This window comes from Nansenia antarctica (genome assembly GCF_963989245.1).
Source record: "Nansenia antarctica genome assembly, chromosome: 8".
NCBI classification, from domain to species: Eukaryota; Metazoa; Chordata; class Actinopteri; order Argentiniformes; family Microstomatidae; genus Nansenia; species Nansenia antarctica.
The window spans coordinates 42,746,882-42,769,003 of NC_137678.1; the positions used below are offsets into that span (position 1 = coordinate 42,746,882).

At 41.8% G+C, this 22,122-nt stretch overlaps 2 protein-coding genes across 2 annotated transcripts in view; one reads left to right on the forward strand and one right to left on the reverse strand.

Annotated features, from left to right (window-relative positions):
- The window catches only part of LOC308164231 (F-box only protein 39-like), a gene marked incomplete at both ends in the record, with an annotated part of 185,236 nt that overhangs the window by 43,676 nt on the left and 119,438 nt on the right, over positions 1 to 22,122 (forward strand). The window lies entirely within an intron of this gene.
- Positions 15,186 to 17,847, reverse strand: LOC308163489 (E3 SUMO-protein ligase NSE2-like; the record flags this gene model as incomplete). The annotated part of the gene is made up of 7 exons (XM_080537669.1): positions 15,186 to 15,217; positions 15,695 to 15,819; positions 16,178 to 16,284; positions 16,416 to 16,495; positions 16,640 to 16,790; positions 17,034 to 17,146; positions 17,832 to 17,847. The coding sequence occupies 7 exons, from the start codon at positions 17,845 to 17,847 to the stop codon at positions 15,186 to 15,188; spliced, it is 624 nt and encodes a 207-aa protein (XP_080393795.1).

The following is a 22,122-nucleotide window of genomic DNA, read 5'->3' on the forward strand; positions in this document are numbered from 1 at the left end:
CAGCCTACTGAGCCTAGTGGGCCTACTGTCGTGTTCCCGAGTACACAGTTTGCTGACAAACTCGGCATACTTGCTGCCGACTTCAAGCGGAGATTTTCCGACTTTGAAGCCCAAAAAAGCAGGCTTCAACTGCTCAGCAATCCATTTGCAGTTGACGTGGAAAGTGCACCAGCAAATCTCCAAATGGAGCTGATTGAGCTCCAGTGTAATGACACACTGAAGGCAAAATATGAGTCCGTGGGCGCTGCGGAGTTTGCTCGTTTCATCCCCGACACAATGCCTGAGCTGCGCACCCAAGTTGCTCGCATGCTGTCTATGTTTGGCAGCACATACCTGTGTGAACAACTGTTTTCGTTGATGAAACTAAACAAAACATCACATAGGAGTCGTCTTAGTGATGAACACCTGAACTCAATCCTGAGGATTTCCTCAGCTCAGAGCCTGACCCCAAACATTAATGAACTTGTACACAAGATGAGACACCAAGTATCGGGCTCAGCCTCAGACAAGTGAGCAGAAAGGACTTGGACTTGATATTTCTTTGAAGGGAATTATTATTTTTTTCTCCAGTTGAATGGACCCAGGGAAATGTTGCCTAAGAAATTAATGCAACTGTTTTGCACTTTTAGTTTGCATTGACTTTTCTAATTTTATTATAAAAGACAGTCATTGGTGAGGATCAGAGCAGCACACTGATTTGTTTTTAATGCATGCTGTTTAATTTTTGTGTTTATCTTGCCATTGAGCTTTGAGGGAAAATTACATTTTGCTGTTTACCTGTTTAAAAAAAAGCAGAAGAAAAAAACGTTTTCAATTTATTACTGAAAGAGCCGTGAGAAAATATTGCAACTGATTTTATTTATGTTTTACTTAATTTAATTTAATGATTCATGTTAAGTGCAATATAGGCTGTGTTATTGGTATTGGTTCAATATGTGCAATAATTGCGAGTTTTAATAAACATTGAACCAGCCCGGCCCTCCACATTTTCTTTATTTTGGCCCCCTGTGTATTTGACTTTGACATGACTGCTCTAGAGCATCGTTTCTCAACGGGGGCGTTCAGACATCGGGGGGCGCTGGAACAAATAATTTTAAAAGGGGGGCGTTGAGGTGTTCTTGGGGGGCGTTCGTTCACGCATAAAGTATTTTTCTCATGAAAAACAGCTGTGTTATTACGGGCACATTCGTAAATGCATGAATGGTCAGTTCGCTTGGACAAACCGTGTTTTCAGTCAGAGCACCCATCTCTGAGCGCTCTGAACTTGGCCGGGCTCTGTGACGCAGACACACGTAGCGCCACGCCCCAAAAAATAAAAGTTTCCAATGTGTCTGGGTAAGCTGCATTGTAGAAGAATCTTGACAGTTCATGTACAGTGCAGAAATTGCAATACTATGCTACGATAGAAAGAACCCCGGTTCATCCCATCTGTAACATCATGTTGACCAATGCCCAACTTCTATGAGTGTTTTCCTTGTAGGCTATGCTTGAGTGACATATGTTTCAGTTTGTGGGCTCATTGTAATTGTTGCGTTCGCTTCGTTCGCTTCCTTTCAATACAGCTTATTTAATTTAATTAAAATGAGTGCTAATACCATACCACCATACCAGAACATCACAGCAGGAACAACCTATCTCAAAAAAGCGATCGTAATAAACCAGTCTTGAAAGTTCTCTGTCGCTTACCAATAATCGAACCTAGAGAAATCAGCTATAGCCCATCATATACATAACATTATATGAACTTGTCGTTATACTCACTCAGTGCGAAGCCTGGCCCTGTATGTTGGCCATGTATGCGAGCCTTGCGCACAATTTGTCACTTGCAAGCAACTTTGCGTCATCACACTTCTCATCAGTTAAAACGGTTTTCAGCTCCTCTCGTAACTCAAACACGCGGGCCGGCACTTTTCCGCGGGACAATCATCGGCGTATGGAGCAATAACGTCTTATACTGGGCTCCCATCTCTTCACATAATGCTGCATATAAGCGGATTTTCAGAGGTCTTGTTTTTACAAAGTTTACTATACGAACAACAGCTATCTCCGCTGGTAAAGTCTCGGCAACATCTGCTGCTCCATCAGTGCAGACACTTACGCAGCTGTCCCACTGAAGTCCTCCCCTGTTGTTTTTTTTATGCAATGTCTTGCAAAAAAGAAATTTTCTGTGATTGTGTCTCCATCCACAAAGCGTGCATTGGCCAAGAGTAGGGCTGCAACTAACGATTATTTTGGTAGTCGACTAATCTGTCGATTATTTTTCCGGTTAGTCGTGTGGCTTTTCGCTGCGCGTAAATGGCGACGCAGAAGCATAAATCCGGCTTAACTAGCTATCTAACCTAACGTTACGCCAAGCTACAGCTGCTCACAGAGCTAGTTGATTGGCTAGCTAGCATTGCTGGCTAGACTACAGACAGCTCACGTTAGTAGGCTACGCTTGGCGTTGTTTATCTTACAGACAGCTCGCTGGTGGACTGGACTCAACATAATTGAAATAGCATTCACTTATCAAGCATCATTCATGATCATCCACCATGACTACCTGGTATTTTAATAGCGACCACCCCTCACTTCATTTCATCTCGCGTTCTCCTGGCTTCAACATGGAAAACCCCTGCTACCAGTGTTTCCTCTACATGCATTTCATCGTGGCGCACCGCCACGATGGAATTTCCTCCGCCACCATGCAGATTTCTCAACCCAAAAAAAAAAAAAAAGATTTAGGCCGCTTTTCAGACCTTCACAGCGCTAGACACACCCACAAGCGCTGAAACTGGATCAGTCCGTGTGTGTCGCGAGTATTGAACTTGAGGCTGCGTTCGTAAATTCGCTCTGAGAGCCCCGGAGCGCACACTGGGTTCAACGTCATAAAGGGACCAAGTCATTTGATTGGACAAGAGGCATTCCGTGAGTGCTGATCAGATTTCCAGAGCGTATTTACGAACGCGCCCTGGCTGTCACCCGAACACCGCGAGCTAGCGTAGTGTAGTGTAGTATAGGATGCGTAGTGTAGTGTAGTGTAGGATGGAGAGAGAGAGGAGAAGCCTCTCTATGTGTTACCTATGTCCAGTGTACTAGAACCACTCTAACAGGAGTGTTTGTCCGTGAATAACACCGGCTATGCCCGGGGTAGAAACACAAGACTATAGCTGAATAAGGTCTACAGGTCTACACGGTCATTTTAAGCCGTCGACCAGCCCTCTACGACCACGGGAAGTCATGTTAAAAGTGAAGATACTTCTGTTAAACTAAGCTAAGCTAAACATCGCTAATCGCTAACTCCCTCCTGGGCTTAAAGTGACAAGTAATAACGTTGTGAAAAAAAACGTCAGATCAGTGTTTTTGTTTTTATTGACAACGGAATTACATGCTGGAAAAACATGCAGACACAGACAATAAGAGACACACGGGAGAAGTACAGGAAAACATTTTATTTTTTTGGGCCATTTTGGGCTGAAATTACGTCGTTGTTTTGAGCGCGCGTGCGCGTTTCATGCGCGTGCACGCGAAAAATCGCGGGCGCGCGCTGCGCGCGCGCGGTCAGCACTACCCGCCACCATTGTCAAAATTCCTGGAGGAAACACTGCCTGCTACGTAACGTTACATACAAGCGCCTCTGTCTGTCACACGCGTGCCACAGGGCAAATAAATTAATAGCACAAACGCTCATAGCATGTACAGCCCTGTCCATGAGAAGTTGTTTTCCAACATGTAACAGTAAAGCTAACATAAACATTACGACCCTAACAATATAACGTTAGCCAGTTGGCTAACAACGTTAGCTAAAACTTACCCAGCTGATTCTTGCATGGCTCCCGTTTTTTTAAGTATTTTTTTTTTATATACGATGCGTCGACACTAAAATTCCACGTCGACGAGTTTTTATGATCGACGTCGTCGATTATGTCGACTAATCGTTGCAGCCCTAGCCAAGAGTTGAGCCAAGACTCAAGTTGCAAAGCAAACTGCCCACTGCCACGTATCTTCTCCAAAACAACATTTTCGATGTCTGCAGACATGTCATGTAGGTTATTTTTGACTGATAACATAAATATTCCACGGGCCCGATGGGAAGCTTTGGCGGGCCGGCTGTTGGTGACCCATGCTCTACCGAATGCGGCCCACCAAAGCTTCCCATTGGGCCCGTGTAATATTTATGGGTTTTTTTGTATTAATGAATTCAGAAAATGTGAGGATGGAAATACCGTTTAGAACATATAGTGCGCGTTCGTAAATTCGTCGGAGCGCACCCTGGATTCAACGTAGTCATGGAACCAAGTAATTTGATTGGACTAGAGGCAGTCACGTGGACGCTCTGATTCTCTCAGAGCGAATTTACGAACGCGGCCATAGCATAGATTCATATTGTTCTTCCAATGCAGGTCGATTCAGACCTAACTCATTCACAAAGCTGCAACCTTGCATCTAAATAGCAGTAGCGAAGCTGAAACTAATTCCCGTCTTTTAAATGGAATTCGGCAGACGTAGCACCTATTCGCATGCAAGAATGAGGGGACACTCACAGCTCTCATTTAACATTTCGTTGTTGTTGTTTTTTTTCACATACTCATTTAACATTTCGTGTTTTTTTTTCACATGCTCTTTTTTCACATGCACATTATAGTAACTTAAATAACAAATAACTTCTCAGTCAAAAAATGTATGAGGCTTTTTATGCTTGTAGAACCCAGACAGCCCGTAGAGATGCACTAGTTGCCCTCTCGTTCAGATAACGTTCTGCTAATAATTCCACTGGCATGTCCATATCCAGCTTTTAAGTTGCTTTTAAGTCTATTTTTCTGTGACGGGTCTCAGGGTATGACTTCTCAGGGTATGATTCTCTGAAAGCTGCATGCCTTGTATAATTGTAATGGCGAAGATTGTATTGTTTTTCAATAGCTTCAGTGCAGATGAGGCATACAGGCTTTGCGTTACTAAATGTTGGCAGATGAATGCGTACTTGTCGGTCCATTCCTCATTAAAGCTGCATTTTTCCACATCAATTTTACGCTTCAGGTTCTTTGAGAGTGACATTTTGCTTGATTGATAACTGAAAATGATTACAATGAAGTGAAGCCAAAATATCTTGATCGCCCCCTGGTGGCAGTATAGGTGTCAGGAGTCTGTTAACACTGATAATAAATCAATAACATACATTTTGTAAGAAAGTGAAGATATTAAACAATAATATGCTAATTATGCCTAAATAAAATAAATAAAAATAAGGCTGGCCCCCACAGTGTAAGCTTCGAAAAATTCTGGCCCTTGGACAAATGTAGTTGGTGACCCATGCTCTACAGCAGGGGTCGGCAACCTGTGGCACGCGACAGCTTAAACAGTGGCACGCAAGCAATAAGTGCGAGAATGGGAGAATGTTTTTTGGTTTTTTGGCCGCGTTCGTAAATTCACGCACACTGGGTTCAACGTCACAATGGTACCAAGTAATTTGATTGGACTAGAGGCAGTCTCAGGGACGCTCCGGCGCTCTCAGGGCGAATTTACGAATGCAGCCCTAGTCTCTCATCCACTCCACGAGAGTCGTATTCTGGCGCCAATTTTCAAAGTAAAATTCTGAATTCGATTCGATACAAGTGTTACTGTTAAGGAGGCTTTCCTCTGTAGCTCAGATGTTTTGTTTGAAGGCTTATCAAACAAAGACACAATAAAATCAAGAATAAAAGACATCCCAGTGTCAGCCAGAAGTGTGGAACGAAGAATAGGAGAAATGGCAGAAAACGTGAAAGCGCAGCAGACCGCTGGTTTGAAAGATGCGACGGTGTTTAGCCTCGCAGTTGATGAGAGCGTAGATGTGAATGACATGCCACGTCTGGCTGTCATAGCAAGATACTGTGATTCTGCTGTAAGGGAGGAGCTCTGCTGCCTAAAACCAATGCCAGAAACAACAAAAGGTGAGGACATCGCCAAAGTTCTTATCGAGCATTTTGTGGAGCGAGGGATTGATATTAGCAGGATTTTTGCGGTGACAACAGATGGTGCCCCTGCCATGGTCGGGAAACAGAGGGGAGCGGTTGCATTAATTGAGGAACGAGTTGGTCACCCCATTATGAAACTCCACTGCATCATACACCAAGAAAACGTATGTGCAAAGATGTCAAAGTCTGATCTTAATGAGGTTGGCTATGGCTACAGTGGTTATGCGATCTGCACTGACACACTGTGTGAGCAGATATTCTCACACACGAAGAGCGTGCTGAGCCTCTCACGCAGCCGTCTGACAACTGACCACTCTGAAGCTTGTCTGTTACTTAAAGTGACGAAGTACCACCCCCAGATAATGGAGTTGAGCAAAGGAAAACAGGGCCAGGGATCACATTGATTGTTAGGACTGTTTACATGGCTTTGCATACATAGCTCTTTGCTAACAACAACAAAAATGTTGTTGTGGTTGGAATGAAAGAATAAAATGTAAGTAACAACCAAATAATTATATAAATATAAATTATAATTCATACAAGTAAGACCCTTGTATAATCACAATCCAGTTAGGCCTACTTATTAAAATGATAACCATAGGGAGCGCAGTTAGCAACTTTGTTAGAAATTGAGCGCACCAATTTGCTTAAAGTTGTGCTACGCATCACAACGTTTTAGTTGTCTTAGATGTTATGTTGGTAATTTTGTTCAAGTTTCAGTTAGTTGACTGTTAGGCCTGTTTATTTAGCATACATGGCTTTGCATACATAGCTCTTTGCTGAAAATTGTTGTTCATGTTGTGGAATAAAATTGCAGATCTGTTGGTCTGTTTGGTTTGGTTTGATGTCGAGTCATAATTAATGTTGATATTGTGGTTGGCACACTGACTAACAAGAACATTTAAAAATGGCACTTCATATCAAAAAGGTTGCCTACCCCTGCTCTACAGGAACCAGCATATCACTTCAAAGGGAAGAATGGCAGAACACAACACAATCTACTTACAAAACGTCTTGCACACGTGTCTACTATACTGTAATAGCATACAGGTCTCTTTCTCTCAATAATAACATAGGCCTTAATTACTTGAGTATAAATGAACACATCTAAACCGCTATCTCTGGTTATTTTTGTGGAAATTCAATGAAAATTCAAAACCAGATTGATATTAACACACAAATACAGCAGCCTACTAATCTCCCACTAGATCATCGTTTCTCAACGGGGGCGGTACCGCCCCCCAGGGGGCGTTCAGACAACATCGGGGGGCGCTGGAACAGATATTTGAGGTGTTCTTGGGGGGCGTTCGCGCATTAAGTATTTTTCTCATGAAAAACAGCTGTCAGCAGTGTTATTACGGGTACGTTCGTAAATGCACGAACGGTCATTTCGCTCGGACAAACCGTCTTTTCAGTCAGAGCACCCATCTCTGAGCGTTCCCAGAGCGCAGTGTTCTGAACTTGGCCGGGCTCTGTGATGCAGACACACGTAGCGCAGCTCCCACCTTTTTTTTAAAGTGAGAGTGTCAACAAGAAGATGAAGCTAAAAACTCAGCTAGCAAAGGCAGAGCTTTTGATAGTTTCCAATGTGTCTGGGTAAGCTGCATTGTAGAAGAATCTTGACAGTTCATGTACAGTGCAGAAATTGCAATACTATGCTAGTCTACGATAGAAAGAACCCCGGTTCATCCCATCTGTAATGTCATGTTTCAACCCTTTGCCATCCTTTTCTTGCATAGCACCCGCAAATGAACACGGATAGGAGTGGAATAGGCTATATAACTGTAAATAGTTGATTGTCTTTGGATTTAGCCAGTTGGCGAAGATTTATGAGGAATAGGCTATTTAATTTGTGTTGCTCATCTAACAGCGATAAGGTGTTTAATTTACGGTCTTGTTTAATTTCTATGAGTGTTTTCCTTGTAGGCTATGCTTGAGTGACATGTGTTTCGGTTTGTAGGCTCATTGTAATTGTTGGCTATAAGCGAGAGAGAATATTTCTTATGTTAGTTTTGATACTCAGTCCATATCCCCGCCGGTGACGTAAGCCTGTCGTGCCAAATACTCCCTCCCCGCGTATACACACTACCCTCTGCGCTTATGCGTTCACTTCGTTCGCTTCCTTTCAATATAGCTTATTTAATTTAGTTAAAATGAGTGCTAATACCATACCACCATACCAGAACATCACAGCAGGAACAACCTATCTCAAAAAAGCGATCGTATTGTAATAAACCAGTCCGGAAAGTTCTCTGTCGCTTAGCCTACCAATAATCTAACCTGGAGAAATCAGCTACGAATGTCCCCTCCCCTCGCAGGTTCATCACAGTATATTACATAAATGTATTACTGTTAAGTGTTGTTGTGGATGTTATCCCTAGTGCCATTCTGAGGTTAACATTGCGATGTGTTCGTCTTAACGTTTACAAACTAAAATATACGATCGCTTTTTAGTGATATGTTGCTCCTGATGTGAAACGAACACATAAGCACTCCGAACAGCTGTCAGCATCTTTTGTTGCTATAGGAAACCACTACTCTGTCTGCTTGCGATTGATCAGCTGTCAGCAGTGTTATTACGGGTACGTTCGTAAATGCACGAACGGTCAGTTCGCTCGGGCAAACCGTCTTTTCAGTCAGAGCACCCATCTCTGAGCTGTCCCAGAGCGCAGTGCTCTGAACTTTGGAACTGTGTTAACAAAGTCTAATAAAAAAATAAAAAATATTAGCATCATAAAACAGTCTGTTTGTATTCTCTGATGTTGTCTGAGTTTGTTTAACACTCAAACAGCATTTTTATTCACATTCACATGGCTTTTCTGCTCTCTGGTAAACTAATGATAATGATATTCCAACTGCCCAGTTAAATCAAATCCATTATTTGGCATTCAGTGACATGCTTTTTAAATGATATAACACAGAATATTAGTCAACATTAATATTCAGGGAAGAAAAAAAGCCAATTTTTTTTGATGGGGGGCGGTAAGAGACCTGGATAATGGACAGGGGGGCGCTGGCCCAAAAAAGGTTGAGAACCACTGCACTAGATGCTACCGCTGCATCGCAGCTACGTGACACGTGATGTGACTGACAGTTCCAACAGCCATCCTTCATTCATTTAAAACATCGTCGCAAAAATATTCAAGAATTTTACAGATTAACCTTGGATTGTGTCAGATGGTGTCAACTAGATAGATACCGGTAGCTGTTTCGACCTCATGGTAGCTAATGCTAGATAATGGGGACCAGTCACGGATTCCTTAGACAAAATGGCGTCGCACGTCATCCACTTTCTTTATTTGCGAGCTTGCAGCGTACACCGGTTACAACGTTAGCTGTTCCCGCTTGTTAGCTTAGCTTCCCCACCCTGCTCTCACTGACGGGGACCCCATCAAATGGTGTGGCGTAATTAGCTAGCCGTTCTAGCTCAAACACAAACACGTAACCCTTAACTAACACAACAGAACATTTTTACGGACATTATGACCTTGACTGTGTTTTTGGACGATTATTAGCTGGCCCGAACACCGGCCGAACTGGGAAATGCAGGGAAATGTGCAGATTAGCGACGGCACAGCCTGCCATTGTCCTGGCTAACTAGGGAACCAGGTTCGCTACACTATGAATAAACCTGCCTAAAACCTGGACACGTTGCCAGGAGTTATGTCTTTTTATATTATATATATATATTCAGGAGTTATGTCTTTATTAACGTGACTCAGAAAACTGTTAACAATGACGCACCTTCAATTCTGGCAGCTCGGATGGGTGCAGTCTGGTACGCAGGCTGGTACTGGTACGGGAGCTGCGGCGGCGTCGACGTAGCAGCGTGGTACATAGACCTCGGGGGGGGAGGCTGTACTGGAGGCTGGAATGGTTGTGGAGGCTGCTGAGGTGGATAGCCCGCTGTGTAAGCCTGATAGAGCTCTCTTCTTAGCTGCTGGGGTTGTAGGTGTACCGGTTGACTGCCGGTCTTCACTGGTGCCGCTTGCCGGCGGCTAGCTGACATGGCTTGGCTCTTCATTAACTGTAGCTCCACAATCATCTCGTCCAACCGGTCTATCTTCGGTTGAGATGACGGCTCTTCATAGTCCGCTGTATCTGGCCACGGCGGCGGGGTTTCGGGCCAGTCTTCTTCATCCTCAATGTGGACAGGATGGGTGTGAGAGTGGCTGACGGAGTGTGGCCTAGCTTGCTGAAGGCGGTTTACTGTGTTGGTTAGCCTCCTAATCTCGGCCTGAGTTTCACGGAGTGTAGCCACATCAGCATAAATGTCCTGCTGTGACTGCTGTAGCGTGGCGGTTTCTCTCTGTATTTCCCTGAGTTCGTCTCTCAGGGTGTGTTCGTGGGGTACATGATGGAGTGAAGGTTGTTCTCGAATCTCCTCCCTGGGCTCTCTCTCTGGATACTGTAGGTGGGCTAGCTGGGGTTCCGGACTGTACTTCAGACGCTCTGGATAGTACAGGTCCGCCTCCTGGAGGACAGCATTCCGCCTGTAGTGATCAGTGTATGGAGAGGGGGTGGGGTAGAGGGGGGTCATCCTGGCCGCTCCCTCCTCTTGAGATGTCCACTCTTCTTCGTACCCATGCCTGTCTCGTTGCCTGTTCTGGTCATAGTTGACGTGGTAGTCGTCCAGACGGGTTGGCCGGCGTGTCTGACGCTTAGGACGTGTTACGCAGTCTTCAGGCCCCATGTTGTCCAGGGGTAAATAGAGCATCCGGCTCGAAGGACCACAATGTTAGTGAGGTTATGGTAAAGGACTGTATACGGTGAATAGTTCAATGGGAGTATGCTCCATTCGCCCCCGGGGCGTCGATCAGGACACACATGACAGGAGATTGACTTTTGGTTCAGAGTTCTTTAGTGGGTCAAACAGGGTACAGTTCAGGCATGGGTAGGATGCTTGCAAACACTACAAGGGGTGTATGTGTGGTTCTGCAATAAACAGAAAGAGGTATTACAGTACACATGTTGTTACTAATAATACAGTAGGGTCAATGACGTGACGCCTACTTTTTCTGTCCAACTGATTTTTTTACCTTAAAAAAAACATAAAAATACATAAAAAGATAACATGTATGTCTAATACCTTCCCCATATACATAACCACTCTAACTTCTCCAAACATTTTAGTTATTGGTAATTTTTCTGCTATCTGAAGTGTCAAAACATCATGTGGGGCGACCGTCCAGCCTTGACTTCTATTTAGACAACCGGTTTAAAATCACTTTAAATCGATTTAAATATATCCCTTGCTCTATTTGGCATAATTTCAAACATGTTTTACATTAATTGACAAAATTATTAAGCATTTGCACTTATATTTCCATCAGAAAATACAAACGAATGTTGTCCGAATATGTTAATTTTATGAAATATCATCTCGGGCGACCATCAAGAAAACACAATTGTGGGACTTTTATTTTGAAACCACCTCAAGGACAGATGTTGCATCCGCCAGTCACATGTGAGGGACCCAGAGAAACAACTGGCATGTTAGTAAGTCTCTCTCATATTTGCAAATAAATCTCTTTTTTAACTGCTGTCATGTACTTGCCACTTTTGGATATCATGTGGGACGACCCCCACAAAACTGTGAATAATACGTTTTATCTGCAAATCTATATTTTGATGATAAATTTGATAGTGACATGTGGTAAGAAGTAGCTAGTTTGGTTTCTGTAGCTAACTGTTAGCCTGTAATATTTGACTGAACTTGAAAACATCATCTGGGGTGACCTAGTATCATGTGGGGCGACCACTGCTGAGTGTCTTACATGATAGATATACGTCCTGTATTTGTAGTTTCTGTATATTTATATTTTATTAATGATTTATATACAGTTCTTTGTTTTAGCATAACTCTTTGTATACTTTAACACATATTTGTCTACATTTCAGTCATTTTCCATTCCTATTTAGGAATTAACGTTTCTTTTTGATTATTGTGCAATCTTATGAAAGAAATGTAAAAAATTGTATAGCATGACATTCCATTTAGGTAATTGTAGATGTATTAGTTATGTTTAACTAGTTTAACCTATGTTCTAGATGGCACCACAAACAAGCAAACAGAAGACTGCTCGATACAGGCAGCGGGTCAACGCAGACCCTGCAGCAAGAGCCGACTATCTTGCCAGGAAAAAGGAAAGGTAAAAAAACTATAGGTAACATGCAGTAGGCTATATCTTTCTCTGGTGTATTTGGAACTGTCATGTTAGTAGGATTAGGAATGACCTTTTCTGTAATATCTTGAACTTAAGTTTGTATGTAAGTTAGGCCACCAGAATGCTTCTCGCGTCTCGAAGCTGACTTGCCAAGACTGGGTAAAGTTCAGAAATGCCTGGGGGCTCATTTATAAAAATTTACTTGAACGTCATCTTTAACTTGCACGTAAGCACATTTTTCTAAATGGACGTAAGCATTATTTATAAAACGGGCTGTGCTTGTTTAAAATTGCGTACGTCTGTCGTACGTACTTCCGTCTATAAATAACAAATATACTTGAAATTGAACGCAGGTGAATGAGCTTTGTATTTACGCCCTGTGATAGCGGCTCAATTATAGCAGCTGAATTAAGCCAAGTGCTATAAATAGGCTTGATTGAGGTGTTGAGCAGCACCTTTGACGAGTTCACATGATGGTAGACAAACAAAAGAAGAGAAACTTTACTGAGGAGGAGATCGACTGTCTTATCAGAAATAGACGCGCGGTCGCAAACGCTCGCCCCCGAATTCCCCCGATCACATCAGGCAGGATGCGGCTGAAGGAGGGCTGGGATATACCCGACTGCCTTTATCACGCCTCAATTTAGAATGATTACACCATACAATAGCCTAATGGCATATAAAGGAAGACTGAAATACAATCATAAACATCAGTTCCCTTTAAATCTTGAATTAAACTAATTTTCTCGGCTGATAACAACATTGTTAATTTTATTACGAGCCACTTTCACTTCGCATGAATTACAGTTAAGTAGGCATTAACGTGTTCGAGTGCGGCTCACATGCCTGTAATAACTTTGCATAACTAGTAGGTAATGTGCGTACGTCAAGTCAAGACCTGACGTAGAGCTACGATCGTTTCCACTGTCAAATTGACTCACGTTGACATTTTATGATTCACTATTTTGACATGGTTTTCTACGTACGCCAAGGGTAAGATCACATTTTATCCAGATTCTATAAATGAGGCCCCTGGTGTTAAAGAAATGCCTGCAGTTTACCATGAGTCTGGTCACAATGATTAGATGGTCATTGGTCACAATGCAATGAGTAAGGAAAATGAAATGGCAATAAAATGGGGAAATAAAGGAACGAAAAGAAAATGGAAGTGACAAATGAGAATGAAATGACAATAGCAAAGACAATGAAATTACAGTAACAATGAAATGGAAATAGCCTAGTTTGTTACATGCATCGTTTTAATGTAACAAATGATCCACTGCTCCAACCAGCCTGTGTTGTAGGTCATATACAGGGAACTGATACAACTGTGTTGTAGGTGTTTAGTGTTGATTTCATCCATGCAACTATGTTGGTGTTTATTGTTTATTGACTCTATATAACTGTGTTGGTGTTTAGTTTTTATTCCATATACAACTGTTTACTTTTTATTGACTGAAATTGTTGATCCCTGTGCAATGTGACTACCAGGGTACACAAAAGTGATGCTACTTAACCCTCCTTCTCTCTCTCATAGATTGACAAAACCAAAGATGAGATGACAAGGATGTGAAAATTTACATTTGTGAAATATTTGTTCTTGAAGAAGTTCCTGAAGCATATAATGTGCATTGCACTTTAACTTTTTAAATGTTTAATGTTTTTAAAATTTGTGATATTTGAATGTTCCTGACGAAACTTGTAACCTACGCGTTTTACGTTTGACATTTTTTTGGTTCTGTGATATTTGAATGAATTTAAGAATATTTTTGACTTGACCACTTGAAAAGATTGTAATAAAAACTTTGTTCCGTTTTCTTTAGTCTGAACTGTATTGTGTACATTTTAAATAGACTTTTAACTACTTGCGGTTTTTTCATCATTTGGGGCGACCATCTGTCATGTGGGGTAACCAACTATTGGCAATTACTGTACTAAATTCAAAATCGAATATCCATCAGTTTTGGCTCAAATATTAATCAATTGTATACTATGCTTAAGTGGATATTATCTGTACACATTTTAAATCAGTTTTATGGGTTTTAGAACAAAAATGGGTATTGTAACTGCATTACGAGGGAGACACTGCCATTATAGAATAAACTTGTGAAGACATGGTTTACAAAAAATGAAAGGGCACACAAGCCTGTCTTTCTTAAACAGTTTATTTAATTACTGATACTTGTTAAAATATTAGTAATGTTAAGGAAATATATGAATTTTTAGATAAATTACGGTCGCCCCAAATGACTTTTTTTAAGGGCGTGTCCTATTAATTCAACTTTAAAAACACTAAAATCTCTTAATTTGGGTTTTTTGCATAAATGCATGTGTACACTACATTCCAAATGTTTGAATAATGGCCAAATATATTGTTATTGTTAGTATTTTAAAATTGGCCCATTCAAAAGTCTTATCCGTCAATGACCCAGTACTGATCTACAATATCAAATGCATTCTACAATACAAAAGTACATGTAACTTAACCATACACATTAAGCTACTTAACAGTACACTTTGCCATACAATCTGAATTATAACACCAACTTAAGACAGTACTCAAATAACAAACTCTGCAGCGTGAACTGCGCCAAACGAGCTTCATTGAAGAGCACGCAATAACGGCGGCCATAGAAAGCACATGTCCAAACTAATTGCTATGGCTAGGATAGAGTGCAGAAAACGGCAGTATCCAAATCAACACAACAAATATGTACAACCTAAATACTGGGTGAAACATTGTACTTACAGTAGTTCAGTGACGCACATTTACACTGTAATGCTGCACAATGTTTCTAACTGATTGGAGTGGTAACACTAGAAACTTGTGTGGTACTTCCAACTTCTTCTCCGATCTGAATCAATGCGGCCCAGATTCCCAGAATGCACTGCGCACTTAAGGTGGCAGGTGATATTACGCACCTTAGCTCTTAAGGTGGAAATGATAACCAAATATAACCTAGAACATTGGAACCTTTCTAACACTAACACTGGACAATTAACACCGGCAGTTTTGCTGTGTACGAATGTCCCCTCCCCTCGCAGGTTCATCACAGTATATTACATAAATGTATTACTGTTAATATCACTTGGGCGAGCCCATAATGAAGCTCACATCTTGTGGCCGCACGAAGTATTACACCGTGTTGCATTAGGAATACACAAAAGTGTACTATAGATACCACAAATAATCATATACTATTACATCAGAACTCAAAATCAATCCACAAAATATGAATCATTAGATTTATTAAAACATGTTGTGTTGCTTGAAGCAATATGGCATACCACAAAGTGACAGTACACAGAGTTGGCAACACATGACGTTATTAAACATGTCTAACTATTTACAGTTGTATTAGTGCATTAAGACATCATTGGTCAAAGTATTGAAGAGTTTAACAACAAACAAATAGTCAAGCTTTCATCCAGGTTTTCACAGGACTGTCCTGAACTCGTCAAAGATGAAACTGGGCACGTGGGCTTCAGCAACCTTTGAAGATATAAAAACAACAAAACAAAACAAATTATTTGTTAAACAATGGAATATTCCAGAGAATATAAATGTTTTCATATGATCTGTTGATTTCCTACCTTGCGGGGGATTTGTATTCTTTGCAGTCTGCCTCTTGTGGTTCTGAATCATCCTCTTCATGGTCTGGTCCAGTACCAGGTCTACAGGCTTCACATCTGTATTTCCACAACCCACTACAGGACAACTGTGTAAAGGAGAGAACATCATCAATAACATACAGGTGTTGAAACAGGACAATATCCCATGACTAAAAATGATCAGTCTTATCAATTGTGTCAGTGGCCCCAGTCACTCAGAGAGACACCACCACGTGTCATAATGGCTTGAAGTAACAAGCTGTGTTATCTATTGCTCTCTGTAGGCAAGTGGTATAAACTGAACTTGTAGAAAGAACATGTAGAAAGACAGTAAACACACAAACATCTTAGATGAATACTGTAGGTGCCAAAGACAATAGGAATACACATGACAGAACAGGTGTGTATTAAATGAACAAACAAATGAAAGACATCTGTGAACCGTTCTTAAGGAACTTTACTAACCGGCATTTCTTCTTCTGACTGTGCCTTGCCTGGATCAAGCCCAGAATTGCTTCGTGGTCGTACTGGTGGTTGCATTTCTTGTTCTTAACTGGATTGACCATTTCAAGCTATGTGATAACAACGGCATACATTACATAGTCATAGAAACTCAGCAATGACACTACCAACAAACAACCATATTTTCTAAGGTTTAGTGTAAATTGTAATTTCCACATCTTATTGACAGGAGAGATGGTACCTGAGTAAGGGGACATGTGAAGTTCACTTCGCTCTGTGTCACAGCAATGTCCTCATCAAGCACCTCCTCCATGTTCTCAGCTACATCAGGATTGAATGCAAACACAAGGCGTGCATAATGTGTCAGCCTGTCAATGGACATTGCTTACACTGTAACATCTTTACATGTATACTGGTTTGCTTTGTTCGTGATATGGTAGTCTACTCAGAACTAGTGTGTCTCACCTTGTTTGAGTGAATCTCTGACGCTTTCCTTGAAGGCTATCACCTTTGTGTGGTTTTGTAGGTCTGTGTCAGATAGGCTGTCCATGGTCTCTGTGAACTGGTCCTTCACCCTGGCTTTCAGTCCAAACATGGCCTCAGGCTGCTGCCTGACCTAGAAGTCATTTATCTATCAAGAGGACATCATAGCCACGGGTGCAATCCAGATGCACACATTCTGCACGGAGGACATAACTATTCCTGAGGAACAGTTACAAATTGCAGGGACCACATAATAGACATAACGATCTGAGATAATCACAGCTTGTGTAAAATGTGTGTTGTCTACACGTAGGACCAGGTAGCATTTAATAGCTAATGAACATTGACATAATGTGAGGGAAGAGCCTATACTCACTTCTGCAGTAATCCGCTCGACCACCCCAACAAAGCAGTTGATCTCTCTGTCCAGTTTGGCACATTCCAGCATCATCACCTCCAGTTTCTTGAGACCAGCATTGTCTTCGGCTCCTATACACAACTCAATTATTTAAAATCAGTAATCAGCAGGTAGTCTGTGTAGGGTCTGGGGGAGAGGAGATGAGAGGACAGAGATCAGATGAGACTAGGGCCCAGTTCCATTTTAGTGCCTAGCCCCCTCCTCTAGCTCCTATCCCATCGGAGAATCATATTTGAACAAAGACAAACTCACAAACACAGAGTGCAGATTCTTATGCTGTTCCATCAGTTGCTGAAGCTGATTCTCAAACTTCATCCTGCATGAGAAAGTACACGATGTTCAACCTTAGCTCTCCAATAAAACATATAATCAACAACTCAATGCAGTCGAGAGACCAATATGGCATCATACCAACCAAGAATAATAGTACCACGCTATACATAAAAGTCAAATGTGCTCCTATGAGGCCCTTGAACATTGAAGAATATAATGAACAGTAAGAAAGCAGGCTATCAAGAACAGTGAAACAGCATATACCGTTGCTTCCTGTGTTTGAGCTTGGTCTCCTGGATCTGACACCTGTACTGATCTACCTGCTCCTCACTCTTCTTGTTCAGTTGCAACTGCCTGTCATGGACACACACACACACACACACTGAAGAAAACAACTTTAATTTGTTCATATCTTTTAATTTTCCATTGCGGCAGATCAAATAAGCCTAAACATTTTAGAGTTTAAATGCATACTAACTGTACCTCTGCTGACAGACATTTCAGGATCTGATGATTTCTAAAAAAGGTTATTGTTACTGTAAACCAAACAGCAGATGGTCTGTTACTAAACTGAGGTTTGAGGCACTCATCACTTCACCGCTTCAGCTTTGGTGTGGTTCTCCATGACGACACTACATCCATTGTTCTGGCAGTTCTTCTCTATACAATTTCTCCTCAAACAGGGGCTGAATAGAGATCAATTCCAGGCACCGGTGTATGTGTGTGTGTGTGTGTGTGTGTGTGTGTGTGTGTGTGTGTGTATGTGTGTTTGTGTGTATGTGTGTGTGCGTAAGTGTGTATGTTTCCCATTCAAAACCATGGGGTTGTAGGGACACTGGACACCATCACAATACACTACCTGTACATTATACATTGCCTGAGGGAATATCAATAGGCTATACAGACAGTAAGGCACATTTAGCAATGTAGCATGCTACTACCTCAATATCCTGCGTCCTTTGAAATGATCAATTCAGGGATGAGATCAAAACAAAATAGAAATGAAAAAATTGGTTTTGAGTTTATATAATATAATTGTTCAATCTGATCGATGAGGAGAAATTATATCGCTGATTTCTCCTTAAGCCCTAAACACACCAAGTTAGAAAGGAGGACCACTACTGTAATTCCACTCACTACTGCTGTCATACTGCCACCTAGTGTTCCATGTGAGAATGGGAGACAACCAAGCGGAATAACTACTAAGATCAAACAGGTGAGGTAGAAAAGTACACCTGTATTATACCTGATCAGGCTCCTTTCCATTCCAAATGGACACATCCCCTTCCCTTGCTCCCTCCTATCGCGTGAGCTCTACGTTTTGATTAGGTTTCTTGCTGTTTCGTACAGTACCAGTCAAAAGTTTGTACGTGTCTGGGTACGTCAAACGACAGGTATAAAAAACCGACCATAAACGGCTCTTCGGCTGTGTCGAGTGAATTACAATGAACTTTGTGCTGAAGGCGTGTTTTTTGTTTACTTGGTGAAGGGGATATTTGGAAGGGATAGAATTGCCCTTTCCCTTGTTTACAACGGAATGGAATCAACCTGCTATTGGCCGCCATCTTACATCTGGGTAGAACGGGGAATCTGGAGTGAAGGGAAGGGGATGCTGCTCAGTGTGACTGCTCACCTGGTGGAATCCTGCTCAGTGTGACTGCTCACCTGGTGGAATCCTGCTCAGTGTGACTGCTCACCTGGTGGAATCCTGCTCCATCTCCTCAGACTGGAACTGAAGGACCCTGCACGACTCTGGGAGAAAACATCACCATTATTATTATAACAACATTATCACCATTACCATTACCATTAAAGCATTATCGTCATTATCACGTCTCTTCACTACACTGGTGTAGTGACGCTGGTGGAATGAGCTTCCCACGGCTGTCAGAATTGCAGTCACTACCCGTCTTCCGTCAGAGAGTGAAGACCCATCTCTTCAGGTTACACCTTAACTGATCCTCCTGAGACATTTACTACCCCCCAGCACTGCGTCTCCTGAGACACCCGCTTTTCCTCTTTACTATGTCCCCTAAGACTTCTACTGCCCACCTTGTACTATTTCTCCAGTGTCTATATAAAATAAAATAATAAAATAATAATCCTTCTATCACGGAGACTGCCAATGGCCCCGGGCCTGAGCTAGATTACTCTTTCTGCTACGACTGGTGGATTGTTGATTCACTTGCTTAGTCAAATGTATTGATTGTAAGTCGCTTTGGAATAAGGCGTCTGCTAAATGCCAAACATTTTAATGTAAATTATCATTCAAACATTATCGTCATCATTATCAATAAAACATAATCCTCATTATCATTAAATTGTTAGTCGTTATCATTAACCCTGACACCACTACTGAACCACATAATGTCTGATGTCCACACCTAATGATGAAGAAACATGACAGCTGATTTAGTCAAACATAATGCACTGACATAATAATGTCTGACGTAGTTGACATGCGGACCAAAAGGATCAGACTGTGTCACATAAGGTGTAATCTGTTTCTACAGAGTCGCGGGTTACTAAGGTCAGCATGGAGGCACCTTGAGGATCTCACACAGTGGAACCAGCAGAAAGTCACATCTCAAAATAACATCTTGAAGACTTACACTTTCTGTTTCTGTGACTAAGTTCCATACTAAGGATTATAATAAAAAGACATACTTGCATTCAAATGTACGCCCAGGGTTTTGTGTTTGGTTCACAACCACCTGTATTTTTGATACATTTGATCACCTTTTGTGTTGTTAACGAATCATTTATGATAATGAAAATGTTTGACTCTTCTCACTAGGTGTGATACTAATCCCAAATCAAATCAAATTGTCTTTGTCACTTTTACATTTACATGTTTTGGTATTTAGCAGATCAATCAATGTCAATCAATACATTTGACTAGTGTAAGTAAGTGAATCATCTATCCACCAGTCATAGCAGGAGAAGTGAGTTATGCTCACTCAGGCCAGGGGACGTTGGCAGTCGTCTGCTAGAAGAAGGAAGAAGCAGAGGTGAATAGTATGACTCCTCAAAGAGAGGGAGAGGGAGGAAGGGTGGGAGGGAGGAAGAGAGGGGGGGGGGTGTTAAAGACAGAGGGAGGCAGGGTGGGAGGGAGGGAGGGAGCAAGGGGAGGGTGTGTGAGAGAGGGAGGGAGGGAGGGAGGGTGTGTTAAAGAGGGTAGGTGAGGACACACCATAATCAGTTTCTCCTGTCTTTGTCGCAGTGTTTGAGTCAGAAGGAACAGTTGAGTTCCGGTCTCATGCAGCCCTCAGATTTCAACACTCAGACAGAGAGAGTGAGAGAGAGGAAGAGAAAAGCTCTGTAAAAAAGGTTTTGTTGTAAACTGTGTGCAGGGCGTGTGGGTGGGTGGCTGGATGGGAGGGTGTTGTTGGGTGTGGGTGTGGGTGTGGGTGTGGGTGTGGGTGTGGGTGTGGACTCCTTTGTAAAAAGATCTTGGTTTCAATGGGACTCCCTGCTTGAATATGGGACTCCCTGCTTGAATACAAAATAAAGAGTTCACTGTCATGGGAGTCAGAGAAGACTCACAGGCTTCAATCAAGATACAACATCAGTCATTACACCAAGGGGTTAGATCATGAAGTGGAAAAAAACACAGAAACACACACACACACACACACACACACACGCACACACACACACACACACACACACACACACACAGGTGAGAGGGAACACCATGTACATAGGATAGATAGACAGGTGAATACATGGAGAGAGGATTTCAGAACATGTACATGTTGTTTTGACAGAGGAGGTGAGCTGTCTTCACATCCACTCCCTGCTATCTTACAGATAGCTCCTTAATACAGCATCAGAACTCAAACACACAATTTTACCAACTCTTATACACATCCACTCTCTCTCCTCAGGGTCAGAGACTCTGGGTCTCAGAGTTCATCATCAGTCTGACTGATAATCTAATGATTCATCTGGATTGTTTCATGATCAGTTGAATTCCAGAAATAAGTTTAAAAAGTAATCACATAATATATATTTATATAATATAGAAAACTCCCACGCTTCTGTTTTGTCAGTCTACTAATAATAATAACTTTTATTTGTATAGCGCTTTTCCTGCAAACATTGCAGCTCAAAGTGCTCCAATCATTATATAATCATGATTAAATAATTTAGTCATTTAAAGGCAACATTAAAAAGATGGGTTTTTAGTCTTGACTTGAACATATTTGCTGAGTTTGCATCCCTAATGTAAACTGGCAGTGCATTCCACAATTTGGGTGCATAAAATGAGAATGCAGCCTCACCAAATCTCTTATTTTGTACAGAGAAAACCAGTGTCAGAAGACCTGAGAGCTCTATTGGGCTGATATGCTAGCAAAAGGTCTGAACATATTCTGGTGCTATGCCAGTGAGAGCTTTATAAACAAGCAGAAGGATCTTGAAATCTATTCTGAACGTAAACAGGAAGCCAGTGTAGAGTTTCTAAAATAGGAGTTATATGAGCTCTTCTGCTTGTTTTGGTTAAAACTCTCGCTGCTGCATTTTGGACTATTGCACTTTTTTCCCCCCACATATTTCACGATGAGCAAATAACCATCTGGTTGTCATCAACTGCTGCAGACAGGATCTGAGGCAGGAGTAGAAACCTACACTGTCTGACACAGGCCTGAAGGCTTTACAGTCAGAGACTCCTCCATCTCACAGGACCTGGACTGCTGCCCTCTAGTGGTCAGAGTGGAACTGACACTACACACACAGAGGACACATCACAATCACAATCACAATTAAGTGA